The following is a 16,664-nucleotide window of genomic DNA, read 5'->3' on the forward strand; positions in this document are numbered from 1 at the left end:
ATGTTTCGCATATTAGGTGAAAATTTTGATACCCAACTCGACAGCTGGTATGATTATTGGTAAAGCCGGAGCGTACATCAAACAGTTGAAAGAAGACAGCGGTTGTTTTGTACAAATATCGCAAAAGGCGAAAGACACTACACTCCAAGAACGATGCATTACCGTGTCAGGTATAATATAATAATAAAATGTTTTGTATAACTAATAATGTTTTACTCGTTTTATTCGCATCACCAGCACAGATAGCTAGTCCCATATTATTATATATTGTCAGTGTTGTATAATAAGCCAAATCTTGAATAATCGTTTGACCAATTTTCGACATTTTTCCATATTTTTCGACATTAAAAAAATGTATATTCAAGAAAAATTTCAAGAAAATTATTTTTCAAGCGAATTGGAGCAGTTCTAATACCTTAATTTTTGATTTAAATTACCTGATTCATCTTCTGAAGTAGTGTGACATCGGCTTTTGCATGTACATTTTTTATGATCAGAGCAACGCCATACATTTTTTGTACACTTCATGCTTGCTGTACAGGAAAATGTTATATTATACCAACATGTTTTTGCCTTTTTGGCTTTTAATAAATTTTAGTTGCATAATTCAAACTTATAAAATCCTCCCGCAAAGAAATTTGTATCGTGTGGACAGTCATAATAAACACTAAGAAAAATTCCAGTATACTGTACAGTGTACAAAATTATGAGGAGTACCTATTATAGAATAGACGTATACAGATTACAGAACACACACTAAACATGATAAGTTTGTTCACATACATAAACTATAATTGACCGAGCGAAGTACAGATAACATTGATCAGTATTTTGTCTGCATGTATATTCTTATAAATCTAAGACTTGAAGATATCATACTAATTTTATTTTAAACTAACTTAAACATACATAATATCATTTTTTGTAGTACAAAACATTTATAATAATTATTTAAGTAACTATTTTAAACAAATTTGTTAATAATGAAAAATTATCGGATATTTTTGATACAGGACATTTTTTCACCGGACCAAATGTCGCGGATATTATTTACCGGATCAAATGACTGGTCACCATATTGTGTATATATTTTATTATTAAAGAATTATACTAAATTGTACTTTAAGCAGTGCTCAAAATAGAAACTTTTCTGAACTGGAGCGAATATTATTTTATAGCATATAAATTTTAGTGGTCTGTACTCTGTTACTAAAATGTTAATCCTTTTTAATATTTTAGTTTTACTATTACTATGAAACTCACCTCGTACTTTTTAGCTCTTTTAAAAACTTAAACGAATTTTTGTCTTTCGCAAAGTTCTAATCTACATGTTTGCGTGTTTTATGATTTACAACTTTAAAGGTCTGTAGTAAATAAACTATTAAAGATAAAGGCCTCAAACTCTTCAAGTCTGCAATTCTTCTAAAATATACGATTTTACAACATTATAAATTATAAAATTCTTCCTCCAATCTGCTGAAATTAACCATTTTTTTAACTGTTAAAAAGTTGATTAGTTTTTAAATTTCACATTTTTTATCTACTTGACAAACCATTTTTAATGAGATATAAATCAACTTTGTAGGTTTCATGGAAATATTATAATAAGTAGTTTCAGGACTGAACACATCATCATCATATTTTTGGATTGAAATCATTATGCCAAGATGTCCGATCTATCTCATTAATATCTTATGTAATAATTAACTTAATCACCCATTTACACTCATCGTTATTACTGATTTACATTTTATTATTTTATTACTTACCACAATCGTTTGTAGTTTGTAATATTTAGATTTTTTATTCCAATAATAACCATACATAATAAAAAAAAAAATTCATGAAAGTAAAATAATATATTATATAAAATGAATCATTCGACCCGAGGATAGAAATTCGAAAAACATAGAATATCCAATAAGTTTTTTAAATAAAATCTAAACACACGATAAAAATAGTATTTTAAAAAGTTGTTCCACATCAAAACATTTATATTAATAGACAACACTTTTACTAAAATGTTTAAGAGGACGCTACACCCGCATGTGTTGCCTCCGTCTTACAAGTGCGTAACATTGCAAAAACTGTTTCGCACGGGAAAGAACCGAGAAAGATACAGCTATAACTAAGAAACGAAATTTTCACCACATAAAAAGGAGAATTTTGTCTGTGCAATATCGTTTTTATTTTTTCGATATCACTTATACAAAAAACATCCTTATTGTTCTATAATATATTAATGTTGTGTTTTTTTAAGCATGAATAGCTTTTTTTGTAGTTCTGATATCGAAAAAATAAATACGATATTGCACAGACAAAATTCTCCTTTTTATGTGGTGAAAATTTTGTTTCTTAGTTATAACTGTAGCTTTCTCGGTTCTTTCCCGCGCGAAACACTTATTGCAATGGGACGCACTTGTAAGACGGAGACAACACATGCGGGTGTAGCGTCCTCTTAAACACTTTACAACACTGTACAATAAATGAATAATAATGCATAGCTTCATGTAGCTCTGATATAATTCTATTACAGATTTATTCATGGTGTATTTGTTGTATGATTTTTTTTTAATGGATTATTATTTCGTTGCAGGTAACACGGAAGGAAACAAAAAAGTGTGCTCGTGTATATTAAACAAAATAATCGAAGACCCGTTGAGCGCGTCCTGCCCGAATTTAAGTTACGCTGACGTCAATGGCCCTGTGGCGAATTTCAACCCGACTGGATCACCTTACGCCCTGGCCACCACTAATTGCTGTATGTATTACACAGTATTATAATTATTTATCAAAATATAACTATTGCGTTCTTGTTATACATAATGATCGTATCAGGAGCATAATGAAACACTGAAATCGCGTATACGTGACTTGTACGAGTCCCCTCTTTAAACATCCACATGGTTCGGATCTGTGGATAGAACTTATCGCCGAGCACCATAAAAATACGTCTATATACTATTAAATACCCTCTATGTAATTAAACTTTCAAATTAAATTTTATTTTATTTTATTTTTCGTCAATTCATCTATTAATTATTCTAAATAATATAACAAGATGTTTCTATGCACCTTTATTAGATCAAGATAATTCAATAATAAAATAAGGCAATGGTGAGGGGGGGTGAGGATCAGACCTGCTGCACATACCTCTGTCTTACGCGCCCCTATACAGTATACGTAGATAGTTGTAGGTATTATGCCGTATTAGCGGTCATATCGTTTAACCGTGTGCTCGTTGTCTAATTTCAGCCAACAACCAGACTAGTTACAACTTAAATGCCACGCCATTATCTACACAGGATGTCAGTAATGGTATATTCACGAACAAATTCTTAGACAACGTAAAGCCGTTATTGAGGTCCAGTGGATATCCAGAATCCGCAGTCAACGAAATAGCTGTCGCCTTTTTGACGTTAGCCAAGTAAGAGAAACATATTAATACAATTTAATTACACTTTTTTATTGCCTACATGAGCTTGAATTGCCGTATTTAGACGGAACGCATTTCGATTTTTAAAATGTCAAGAATGTTTTTCATAGAATGTCGTTTATTTACTCTGCTACATTAATTGTCTTACAGAAAATCACTGTAAATAATGAAAACTCGAGTAGTTTTTTTGTAAAAATGTTGTAAGACAAAAAAAATGAAATTTATTTTTTGTTATAAAATATTTTGAAAAAACTCTGTAGTACATAATATAGAATATAAATCATTCTGTATACAATTTACATTATACATGAATATTAAATATGTAATGTATTGTAGCTAGATAATTTAGTTTTTACTTATTTTTATTATCAGTAAATTATATTATTATGATTATGATTTCAGTAGGTATATCGCACCTGGATATTGGACTCTAATATTAATATAAGTAATTCATAACGATTATTGCGGTTTATTTCTTTTAAACTATTGAATTATGATCTCGGCTTAAGAGGTTAATCTACTTTATTCTAATCTAGATATTTTAATTAAATTATTATATTAATTATATTTACATAAAATTTGATAATTTAATTAAGATTTTATAATCATTACTAATATTTCCTTGTTGAAATATGTATTTACTTAATATTGAATGATGAAATGTGATGTCCCTCATTGCCCAATGCCAATAACTTATGCACATCAATTACATAATATAATACCATAAATTGGTATTGGTGGTATTCAGTACTTATTATTAGTTTGAATAAAGAGGCCTTGAGTTCAGGCCTGTCACGTGTGAACTTTTCAAAGAATCCTTTGTGGAGTTAACCGTAGGGCATTACATTTGACTTGAATATTCGCAAATAGTTATAATTATTATAACAACATAGATTTAAAATATCTCCTGTTAAGATCCTCAATATTATTTTATTTCGATTAAAAAAAAATAATAATAATAATTTTAATACATCTTGTTCACAACGTTATACCTTGCAATACTTGCAAGTTGATGCACAACTCTCGCCATGACAATTTAAGTAGCAAGTCAAATAATATGATAGTTTGCTTGGAAAAAATATTTAAATATGTCATGTACTAGAGATAATAACGAAAAATTGTTTAATTTTAATTTAAATAATTTGATATTGTATAGTATTCCGTATGAAATATTGTAGGTATTGGATATTTAGAAACGTTTGATAGGTTTATCTATAAATAAATGAAAATCGACAAGATGTTTTTGAACTTAAAAGAAAATATATATATGGAGTTCAACTATTATGTTATGTACACACGTTTTTTTTTTTTTTATTATAATTATTATTAGTTCCGCTGTATTATAAAATAAATCCATCATACAGCTATACACATCATAAATTCTAAGAAAAACAAAGTATATTCATTCACAAGAAGTTTTTGTGATTGTTAAAATGAATAGAATTACATTTCGTGCCATTCACAATAAATAACTCATTTTCATTTCAAAAGTCAGAGTAGTTAGAATACAATGGATTTCAATTGTATACTTGTAATTTTGTAAAATAGAACTCTACGACCATTGTCTCATTGCCAAATGCCAAGTTACAAAACTTTATTGTTTTTTTGTTTATGTTTTTTAACAATCTTTGTATATTTCTAGTTTCAGTAGTTAAAAATGAATTGTATTGATAAGTTCACTTAAATAAAAAAACAAAAATATTTTAACTCTAAGAAAACCAGAGTGATTGGGTCTTATTAAAATTGGGTGATATATTTTTAATTTACCAAAATTATAATTAGATGTAACACAAATCATTGATAGTTAACATTAAAGTACAATTATGTAACAATTTATAAAAAAAAGCATAGGTGTCAACATTTCACGTTGCACGTTAATAATAAACGAAAAGAAAATCTTGATGGCCTACCATTTATAATGCAGCCTGATTTCATCAGTCGTCTCGATGAATAGTAGAATCATACAAGAAGGTGACTTTTCGGAAATTACGACATGTGTGATACACTGCGTGAACTTCGTCATTCGACGCAATATACTGCGAAAAACAGAAAGCAGCGCACATAATATATGATACATATAGCCATATAGGTATTTATATAGTGATAATTAATGTGCAGACGGTTTCTTTCAACTATAGTTGCGAAAACAAATTAAATTATGCATTTAATTATAAATAAAAAATAATAATTCAAACATATAAGTGACAATAATATGCTCGCTGAATTCAAACTATGGGTGGGGTGGGCAGTATAATCCGGATTCCTTCGTGTGGAATGCGCTGACCCTTGTGTGCATAAAATATATTGGCGCGTCAAGTTTTCTAAAAAAATTCCGAATTCCGGGGAAACGACAGTTAGGACCCGATTGCGTTTATAATTTACCTTTTTGGAAACACGATTGCTCATATGTATACATGTTAGGATGTTAGGAATTGCCACAACAAAAGAATCCCTTAAATGCGACTCGATTGCGTACGACTCGTACGATAATATGTGCTTGAGGGTTGTAAAATTTTATGTAATTGTATAACTTTTAAAATAACATGTTCAGATTGTATGTGTTATTAAGTCAGCATAAAAATCAAATTACCACTTACGATCTTAATGGTTAAAATTAAATAATTTTTATTTTACAATTAGGTAACTTAATGTAAGGTCTCTCATTACTAAAAACTTACTAATTTGGCAATTAAGCATGTACCAACATTAAAATAATTCTTCCAAAAAAAAAAAATTGTAATTTCAATGTTGAATATATATGTATAATATATTACATATAAATGCTTAGTATAATAAAAATGTTATAAATTTATTGTATTTTGTTAATTATAAGCCATTGTAAAATTTGTAAAATTTGCCAACATCGCCAGTAAAATTAATTCAACATATTAGTATACAGAATAATGTTTTGATACAGCTGAAATAAGCAACGTTTATGCAATATAGTATTTCTACTCGAATGGCCTAAGTAACGTTAACCGAATTTGTGAAGACTTCAAGATTTGTCGGGATACAGCGGTAAACCAATTTCCTGAGTCAAATTGATTAGATGATCTCTATCGTTTAGATTTACGGCAAATTCACTCTTATAACACATAACAGCTCTAATCATTGTCGTGAACACTATAGACTCGGGGTCCTCTGCAAATGGCAGTCCCAAACGTAATCTTTTCGCAGATTTGTCATTATTTTTTTTTTAATTTACTATTTATTTTGATGGTGAATTAAATTAACTTAACTCTTTATCCATATGACTTCAACTTATTTTGATTATTAACATGCGTATTATATTTTGATGCCCCCCCCCCAAAAAAAAAAAAAAACTTCATGAATTCCTAATTTAGCTCTCCAAAAATATGAATTGGTCATCTCTGCGACTCTTCACTAGAACGTAGTAGTTGGTATATAATATTATATACTATGTATATATATATATAGTAGAAATAGTTTAATACGACATCGGTTTACACGTTATATTATTATGTTTTTTATACATTAATATAGGTACCTAAACAATTTTACATATCCAATAATTGTGTTGGTCGTTACTCATTATAAGGAATTTTTTCTATTACCGAGGTTTTTGGCGTGCATTTTTGTCGAAAAAAAAACAGTGTTCGAAATTCGAATGCATTTCTGCAACTTATATGTTATTGTTAATAACCTATACTTTACTATCATGATCATAATATTTAATGGGCCTTTAGTTCAAACCATTGTCGAACAATTTTGGGTTGAGCTTGACCAAGTACGCATTATTGTTGAAGCATCTGTCGTTAGTCAAGCGAAACAGTTTGCCGAAACAGCCTACTTCACTTAATAACCCGGGTCCTTAATTAATTAATTAATGACTGTTCAAAGTTTATTTCTAAAACCGTTTACAGAATAAAATTAAAGCTAAGTTTGATGATAGTCAACTCATTATAAATAATAATATTATTGCGACCAGTAGGTATGCCAATTATCACGTTTGTAAAATTCGATCGTTTTAAATTAATTAATTGTCGTTTTATATCTTTTATTTCACAAAAAGATTTGTTAATATAATCTTTAATATTGATATACGGTGTTTACTATTTTCAAAAAAAAAAAAAAAAAACAATCTTGTAATATTCATCTAAATTGCTAATGGTAAAAAAATCGCTAAAACGGAATCGCTTAGGACCGTCCACATTCATTATATATTTGAATCGGGACCAAAGAAATCGTTCGTATGAACAAGGTTTCCGTCTTACAGAAGTTCAGCTGTCTTACCGAAGTTTTACTGTGTATCAGAAATAAATTATGTATGCCCCGTGAATATTAAACTTTTACACTTTATTATTACATTTGGATATATTCTTCGTTTACCCCTGCACATTATATTGTTTTGAAATTTAGGGGAGGGGTTGTAACCAGTACCTCACCCTAAATCCGTCACCCACTGCAGAGTATACTCAAGCGTATTTTATTTTTTTTTCATGTCACCCGCAGGCACAACGTACTGAGCCCGAACAGTATCATCGGGCTGATCAACCAGGCAAGCATCATGCAGCCGGCCCCTTCGGTGGCACACCACAACGGCACCGGACTGCTGAGCACGGTGACCAACGATCTGTTCGATCTGGGCCTGGCTGGCGGCGCCATATCCATCAACGCGATCCTGTCGCAGAATGCTGCCAGCCCGACGCTGTCTAACGCCAACTCGTACGGGCTGGGCGTGGCGGCGGCAGCGGCGGCCGCGGCCGCAGCCGCATCGACACCCAAGCCGATTGGGCCGACGACGAACGCGGCGGCTGCGGCGGCTGCGGCTGCCGCGGCCGCGTTGTACGAGATAACCGCCGACGACCAGCAGTCCGTCAAGCGGGAGATGGACGTGCCCGAGTCGATCGTGGGTGCCATCATCGGCCCCGGTGGCCGGTCACTGGTCGAGATCCAGCAGATGAGCGGCGTCACCATTCACATATCCAAGAAGGGCGTGTACGCGCCGGGCACCACCAACCGGAAGGTGACCATATGTGGGTCGGCCAGTGGCATAGCGATGGCTAATTACCTGATGCAGCAGAGGATCGTCGACGAGGAGACCAAGCGGGCCCGCGCGTTTTGAGCCGCATGACGCGCCCGATGCCTCCGTTTTGCGTATATTATGATATATATAGTCTAAGTATTACAATAACTCGCCTTCTACGTAATTTCCATATTCATATTATTCATATTATTATTATTTTTATTTGTACCGTTGCTTCTTCCTCTCGACCCATCTCCACAACACCACCCACATTGCCCCTTCCACCCTCTTAGTTGACATCATCCCCCCCTCATCGAGTGTTGTATGCGTGTGTGTGTGTGTGTGTGTGTGCGTGTGCGTGTGCATTATAATAATATATTAAAATGAAACGGGTGGACGTCATCCGTCGCCGACGATTTTTTTTTTTTAGCTGAAGAATTCTAAATTTCGGTCGTTATTATTATTATTATATATTTTATTTTAAATTTTAATTTATCAGCGCAAACACTTTGAGATTCATTGCGGACGTCGGCGACAGGACTTATTTACCACAGTCATATAATGTTGATTCGTATAAAGGTTTAATATTATATTATATTTTACATTCATTGTTCATGTGTGCCTTATACAAAAACATTATACCCCATCATACATTATTCCTACATTTTTTTCACAGTTATAATAACTAATTTGAATTTAAAAAAAAAAAAAAAAATTGTTACGGTTTTTGTTTGTTTCATAATGCCTGCGGCAGCAATCATATTATTATGTTTTGTTAAAATAGAAGTATACTGAACCATAGATAAATTAATTGATTAGGTTAGATATACACAATTATTATTGATTATTATTATTATTATTATTATGATTACTAAAATACGTTAGGTGCGGTTTTTCGTTGGGGTCGTATAAGCAGCTTACGTTTAATGTTGAATACGCTAGCAGATTTAATAAGTGGACCAAAAGTGGGATAAAAGTTAACGTGTCTGTTTGTTTCCCTATAGGAAACGTTACGCGGAGGGTGGAAAACCCTTTTGAAGGGCCTAAATGTTTCTAATAAGTTGTTTTATGGTTTCCATTTACGTATACCTTTTCGAACAGCTCCGAGAATTTTATAAACATTGTACATATTACACAAAATTATTTATTTTTAAGACATCGTACAGCCCCGCCCCCGTCCCACATAAAATGTTTCCGTAAATCGTTTGGTACGTCGAGTAAAATAATTATTATATTCGTAAATAAATCCTATTTTAGAGTTCAGCTCATTAGATCGCAGTTCGTCACGTCTATACTTCGCAATACACATCGACAGCAGATAATAAATAATAATATTACGTCATAGTTTTACAACGTTCGTTGGACATCGAAACATTTTCCTCGGATTATTATTATTATTTTAACCATAATACCTACCTCTTCGTCCCTTCGAAAACTTATGTGCTGAAATAAGAGGACACGTGTAAGTGATAAACGTTTTTTTTTTTCGAACAGGGTATAATATTCACAGGACGGCTCATAACTCGATTCATATTATATGAAAATATATATTTAATTACACGATAATCTCGGGGAGTGGGGCTCCCCAGTAAACTAATCAGTAAACGCACTTATCCCATGTAGATGTATATATTGTATTATAGTATACATTATAATGTTTAAGGACTAATCGCGAGTAAGAATCTTTGTATAGTGAATTTTCGTATTTTGTTCGTTTTCGTTTCGTTACATAATAATATCGTTATCGATATAACAGTCATCTCCCCCCAACACAGACCACATTATTCAGCTTATTGGAGAAAAATAATATTTTTATCGTTTGAAAGTAATATTTGCTCAACAGATCCCAACAAGTCGAATATAGTTCAATCCGTTAACCACCAAAATGTAATTCTATCCATCATTTCCGTGGTCCGAAAACGGTTGTACGATATGATTTTCTTCTCTTCTCTTTTCCTTTTTTTTTTTCATATGGAATAATGTGATATAATAATAGTTATGTTTTAAAATTGGTGTGAAATGCATTGGTGCTTTTTAATTATTATTCGTACATATAAATAAATGTTCATACGTATAGGGTGGTAGAACTGTTTAATACTCAACATAATATTATTTCAGTGTGCAGTGCATTTACGGTATATTATTACGATAGGTACATATTAAGTTATTATTATATGAACGATAAAAGACAATTTTTGCGTTTTGTTGTTTCTACGCGAGAGTTTATACTTTTCGATTTGATGACAAAATATGATCTGGAGGTTTCAATCTCGTTACGCACTGTATAATACACTATTTTTGGATGTCTGAATATATAGTCATACTATGCATAACATTTCAATCGGTTCGTTTACGTTTGTGTATTTATAGAAAACTTTTCATAAACCTTTAGCCTAAAATCCGTCCTGAAATAACCGTTGTTTAATGGTCAATATAACTATTTTATCATCATTTATTTTTCATTTTGTGGACTAGCTAGTGTAAATTTATTATTATATTATCGGCCATCGGGTAACACAATATATTATATTTGCCATCGTCCAAAATGAATAAAAATAAAAAATAAAAAAATAGTAATAATAATAATATTGGTTATGAACTCGATCTCAGCGACACTAAAAATAATTGCTCGATCCGAGTACCAAATCTCAAAATAAAGTAAAATTGTTTGATGTATACCCCTTTTTAGAATTGTGTTTAAAAATAATTAAAATTATTCCACTTATACCTAAGTGTATGTGACCTCGTTATTATATTATATAGTTCTATGTATTAAGGTTAGTGATATTAACAATGGATAATTAACGTCGGTTGTTAAAAACTCTAAATTAGGAGTTTTAAATTTAATATTATAATGGGGATTTTAGTAAAATAGAAAGTTACGATTAATGTTATATTTATATTTATATAGAGCTATAATAGAAGCCACATAATGAGTTCAAATACAGGAGAATATTTTCGAAATAGTTTGATGTATAAAATTGATTTATGAACATATTAGTTTTAATATACGACAATGTCTATTGAAATGCATCTTCGTAGAAGTGTTTTAACGTTAAAATATAATAAAAACAAACCGGTGACTTTTAAAAATCAAAGTAAACAATAGTAATGTGAATAATATTATGTTTTGATTTTTTCATAACACAGTATTTCGGCAATCAATGAAAAAAATTAAAAAATTTCAAATTATTTTACCGTTATAAACGAACATATCACACATTTAGATAAGTATAATACACATATATATATATATATATATATATTGTATATTATGTGAATGTATACACATGCAATGCACATGGATATACGTGTTAGTGATATACTTTACCATTTTCACAAACTTGTGATTTTTTTTTTTGTTATAATTTATTGTTAATTTATACTTACCATTCATTATTCATTATATCATTCCATAACTCATTTTCACACGTTTAAAACAAAGAAAATGTGATATTTAAATTTAATGAACTACATAATTTTATTGTATACATTGTTTATCCTATATAATATGTGTAGGCTATAAGTAGCTGCTAAAAGATTCCAAGCTAAAACACTACTACTACTACTACTACTACTACTACGAAACAAAAAATAACATTAATATCTTTACTCGGTATAATTTTTAAGGTGTAACTTTTTGATTGTTTTATCTTATAAGTTTTTATTAAAGGGAAATAATTATGTCCAAGATAAATGGAATTGGTACAGAAATAAAAAATGCATTTTGTTGTTACGGTAAATATCATGTTGTATTTGTTATCCAAACATTGTTTTCCGTAAACGTCCTTTTATTGATATATCCTGCACTTAATGTTTCACACTCGAGTTGAAATGTTTCAGACATTATTAACCGTAAACACTGTTGCGCGTATAGAAATTATTAATTTACGACCTACCTATTTTGTCCTGTAATATATTCATCACATGCATTATGAATGATATGACCTCTATTTGCGTATTACGTAAGTACCATATATCTTATATCTATGTAATAAATAAGCTATTATTAAAACGAACCAACTGTTAAGATTGTGGGTTTTAGCCGCAAGAAGAGACGAGTGTACGCGTTTATGATAGAAACGACATTTTTTCTCTGATCAAAAACAATCTCGGTGATGGATCGTTTTCAATTTGTGATAACCACAGAAAATATGAAATGTATTTAAATGCTATACTTCGTCCTCCTAAATCACGACCACTGCAGCAGTATGGCTCGTCATTGCAACCAATCTGTCTGCTGTGTTGTCTGACATCACGTCCGTCGCCAGATGAGCATTACACCATACTGTTTTAGTTAGTTATTATTGTGTTTTTAGATTTTAGTTATAAATGGACGAGCGTTGGCGCCCACAATGGCCTTTGGATGGATTTTCAAGTACACATATTATACATACACTTCAAACTTCGGCGAGGACCTTGTTGAGAGTGTTTATTTGGTTGTATTATTGACGAGAGCTATGATTACGAAGGTACCCATCGAAGCTTACGGTAAAACGTTAAATCATTTATACACTCACAAAACGACAATAATACGTATCATATTTTCGGAGTTTTTTTTTACGTGACGAAAATAATTTATCATCACTATTATAATATATTCATAGGCGCAATTAGGTGGGGGCTAGGGGGGCTTAGCCTCGCAAATATTGTTGTAGCCCCCCTCCCCCCAAATAAAGCCATGATGACTTACGAATTTTTTATTCATCATAGAAATAAAATTGGCAAATTTTTCTTTTGAATCAAAAAAAACCTGAAATTATTATTATTTCAGTTATTATTCAGGTTGCACATTCCATAAAAAAAAATATACACGAGTTAAACGCATTACAGTCACACTGGTTATATTTGTTGTCACCACGGTTGTACACTTGTACCTATAGGCAGGGGGTGGACACTTAAAAATTATAACACAGTAATCATACTTATCACACAAAAACGTGGCGGCCATATTCTTATTTATGAATCAGTGTGTCCATACAATGAAAAATAAATTACCTAACTAAAAAATAAAATCACAAAATGATACGGTTAAAGTTAAAAATCTTGAAGTCCAACTTTTGGCCATAGACTTACTTCATGCTTTTTGGAATTTTGGCTTATTTTTAATTAAATAATAAATAGTACCTATAGGTAAGTATATTATTCAATTACAATACAATTTAATTCAAATATAGTATATCTATTTTTCAATTTTGTTTATTTATTGTGATCAAAAACTTTTGTTTTTAAAACAATACTTCATTAGTATAATTAATTAATTGGAACAATAATAATAAATAGCGAGTTAGCGAAAGGTAAACATACACGAGTTACACAATATCTCATAGTGTTCATAACAACTTAATTTCATAACCTAACAAAACAGCATAAATAAGAAGATGGCGGCCTCCGTCCCCACTCCACGCAAAACGTTCTTGGCATCGAGTGTCCTTTCTGATTTTATCTATTCTGTGCTATAGGTATCAACAACCGTGATTGTCACTTATCAGCTAACAGTTGACAGTAGTTATCATATCGCTGTTCAAATGTTTGTGGCGAGCCATCGTTTTCTAATTGACTAATTCTCATTCAAATTTATTGAAAATAACGATAATTATGACAAATTAATAGTTTTTTTTTTTTTATAGAGTATATTTACATCGACAACAAAGGCCATTAGTTACACTTATTTATGCAGTAATTATATAATATAATATTTATTGATACAATGGAAAGTTATTAATTTGGATAAAACATTTTTTTTTTTTAATATAAGATTGAACAATTTTGTTTTTCTTAAAAAATTAATTATATCTAGGTTTTTATCATGAATAGGTCCGAGTGTGGAGTCGAGGTTGAATGATAATGTTTAATGTTATATAATGTTCGGTGCGTTCTTGGTTGTAGATTAGACAGTCGGCTATTATATTTTTTACTGTTAATGCAGTACCACAAGTTAGACAAACGAGGGCGAAGCCCCTGCGGGTAAGTGTGACTTATACAATTCTAGCCCCCCCCCCCCCCCCGTAAAAAAAATTGACCCTAGTTGCCTATGAATATATTATCATAAAGCAAATAAAAATGTACATCAATATTTCAGTGCTTTGGGTATGTTATGCACAGCAATCATTATTATATTGTTTTACAACATTTCGACGGTGGCCTGGGACTTGTTAACGTATTTGGTTTGTGTACATATAGAACCCCTAATGTGATTTCGTCGAACGTCCCTCCCCTTTTTTCGTCGCTTGTCGTCGTCTCGATGTCTGTTCTCTGCCTTAACTACCAATAATAGGTTTTTAAAAATAAAGAGAAAAAAAAACCATTTACACATGTTTAAATATTTAATGGCATTTCGTTTGTAAAAGTATCGATTTCTGATTTGTAACCATCGTACACTGGCACCTATTGTATTATGGACGACACTGTTGCTTGTCGAAAAACGTGAAATATCATATTTTTATGTCTCGAGTGTGGGTTGAAAAAGCACGGTCGCTGTGCTATTTTAAAATAATATATTATACCACTCGGTATAGAAACCTAACCCGCAGTGACCCGTAAGCTCGGAAAACGTATAGATATTTCCCGACGAGAAATACATCGATTATTAGGGAGTGTGCGTAATATCACGTTTGACCTATGCGAAACGGTCCAAAAACCGGGTAGGCACGTAATCACGACTTGTCTGTATATGGCGTCTTCAGTGGATCGCGTGAACCGCCACTATATTTTAGATCTTAGATTTTCGAATTACAGAGAAATTTGGTGCGCACCTTATTTCTACAACGTTTAGACCACTATAATAATACATTTTATCGATAATCGATAGAGTAAAAAAATTATACTTATTTCAAACTGATTATCTCATATTATATAATACGAATGCTGTGTCGAGTGCATATTACGATTATTTCTATTCTCCTCTGAAGGGTATGTTCATAGACAATGGCCCGCTCGTGCGCGTGCGCACCTGTAGGATACAATTAGTAACGTGTGTATGATTTTTATACCTGCGCCAAATAAGTCAATACGTCATGGTCGTCGTCGTCGTCGTGTCTAGCCGGGAAACTCACCCTAAATAATATATTGTCCCCACCCACACGAAGGTATACCTATGGCACATGCAGGACTATAAATCACGGGTAAGGAAAAACAATTTTAGGATTCAATAAAGCGATACATCTACTGCGCCGGGCATGTAGAAGAGGTACAAAAAAGGTTATAATTATATTAATTGCGCTGCACTACGAATAATCGTTATGATTTGGATATCGATATTTTATAATTTATAACAAATTATTATGACTTAAAATGTTAACGTACCTATATATACACGTCTTATTAAAATTGATCAAAATGACAAATTTAAAAATATGTATAACCTAATCGATTTGTTAGAAATTCGTTAGGCGCAAAAGATGTACAACTTTTTAGTTTGTGATCAATCCGCCGGCGCAAAAGGTGTATAGATTTCAGGACTACAGGTAGGTATACAGTCTAAAAAAATCGGCGCAATTGATGGACACACGAGCGGATGTTATATCGATCGAATGTTTTAGCTCATGCAGCGGATGCAGGTAAGGTGCATATAAATATGCAAGATTATGGCCTACTGCAACACGATTGAACACAACACTCTACTTTTTTTTACGACGTATCAAATAGAATTATACAGAAATTCATATGAAAACTTACACGATTAAGCGTAAAAAACCCTACGATGTTGGCATTTCCAATTTTGAACTATATATTATACAAAAAATATTCGTTCAAATAATCATAATAATTCAAAACATGATGGTTAGGTTAGATTAGGTAATTGTAACTATTTGACCGCTTGAACCAATTCGGCTCAACCTTATAAAATAACTTTTTCAAACCGCAACCGATTCGGCCAAATGGGAACCAAATCGGTTACTCCCTTATAATAAGTATAATTTAATGTTCAATATTGAATAATCATTTAAGAAATATTAACGTGCTGTGTGGGATCCTTATCGGGTAGGCACTAAGTATTATTGTTTTTGGTATACGAATTATACCGTTTTTGTAATGTTGGCACTTGGCAGTTTGGCACGCCTTGTGGACTGTGGAGGTATTGTTGTTTAGATCGATTTAATTGACGATCAAGTTATTTTTAAATTCCAACTATCGTGACATGTATATAACCTATGTATGTAACCTTAGTTATACATCAACATAGTAACAATACAATGACAAAAGCTCACACACATTTACACAATAATAGTATAATACCCG

General features: G+C 31.7%; 1 protein-coding gene across 1 annotated transcript in view; it reads left to right on the forward strand.

The window, feature by feature from the left end:
* The window catches only part of ps (RNA-binding protein Nova-1-like protein passilla), a 55,911-nt gene extending 43,745 nt beyond the window's left edge, over positions 1 to 12,166 (forward strand). The window contains exons 4-7 of the mRNA XM_089222713.1: positions 17 to 170; positions 2,597 to 2,761; positions 3,256 to 3,427; positions 7,910 to 12,166. Coding sequence (XP_089078839.1) covers positions 17 to 170; positions 2,597 to 2,761; positions 3,256 to 3,427; positions 7,910 to 8,522 — 1,104 coding nt within the window. The 3' untranslated portion in view covers positions 8,523 to 12,166. The remainder of the gene's footprint in view (positions 1 to 16; positions 171 to 2,596; positions 2,762 to 3,255; positions 3,428 to 7,909) is intronic.
* The last annotated feature ends 4,498 nt before the right edge of the window (positions 12,167 to 16,664 follow it).

The sequence above is a fragment of the Diuraphis noxia genome, unplaced genomic scaffold (genome assembly GCF_037042655.1).
Source record: "Diuraphis noxia isolate RWA-SAM2 unplaced genomic scaffold, SU_Dnox_SAM2 contig0003, whole genome shotgun sequence".
Taxonomy (NCBI): Eukaryota; Metazoa; Arthropoda; class Insecta; order Hemiptera; family Aphididae; genus Diuraphis; species Diuraphis noxia.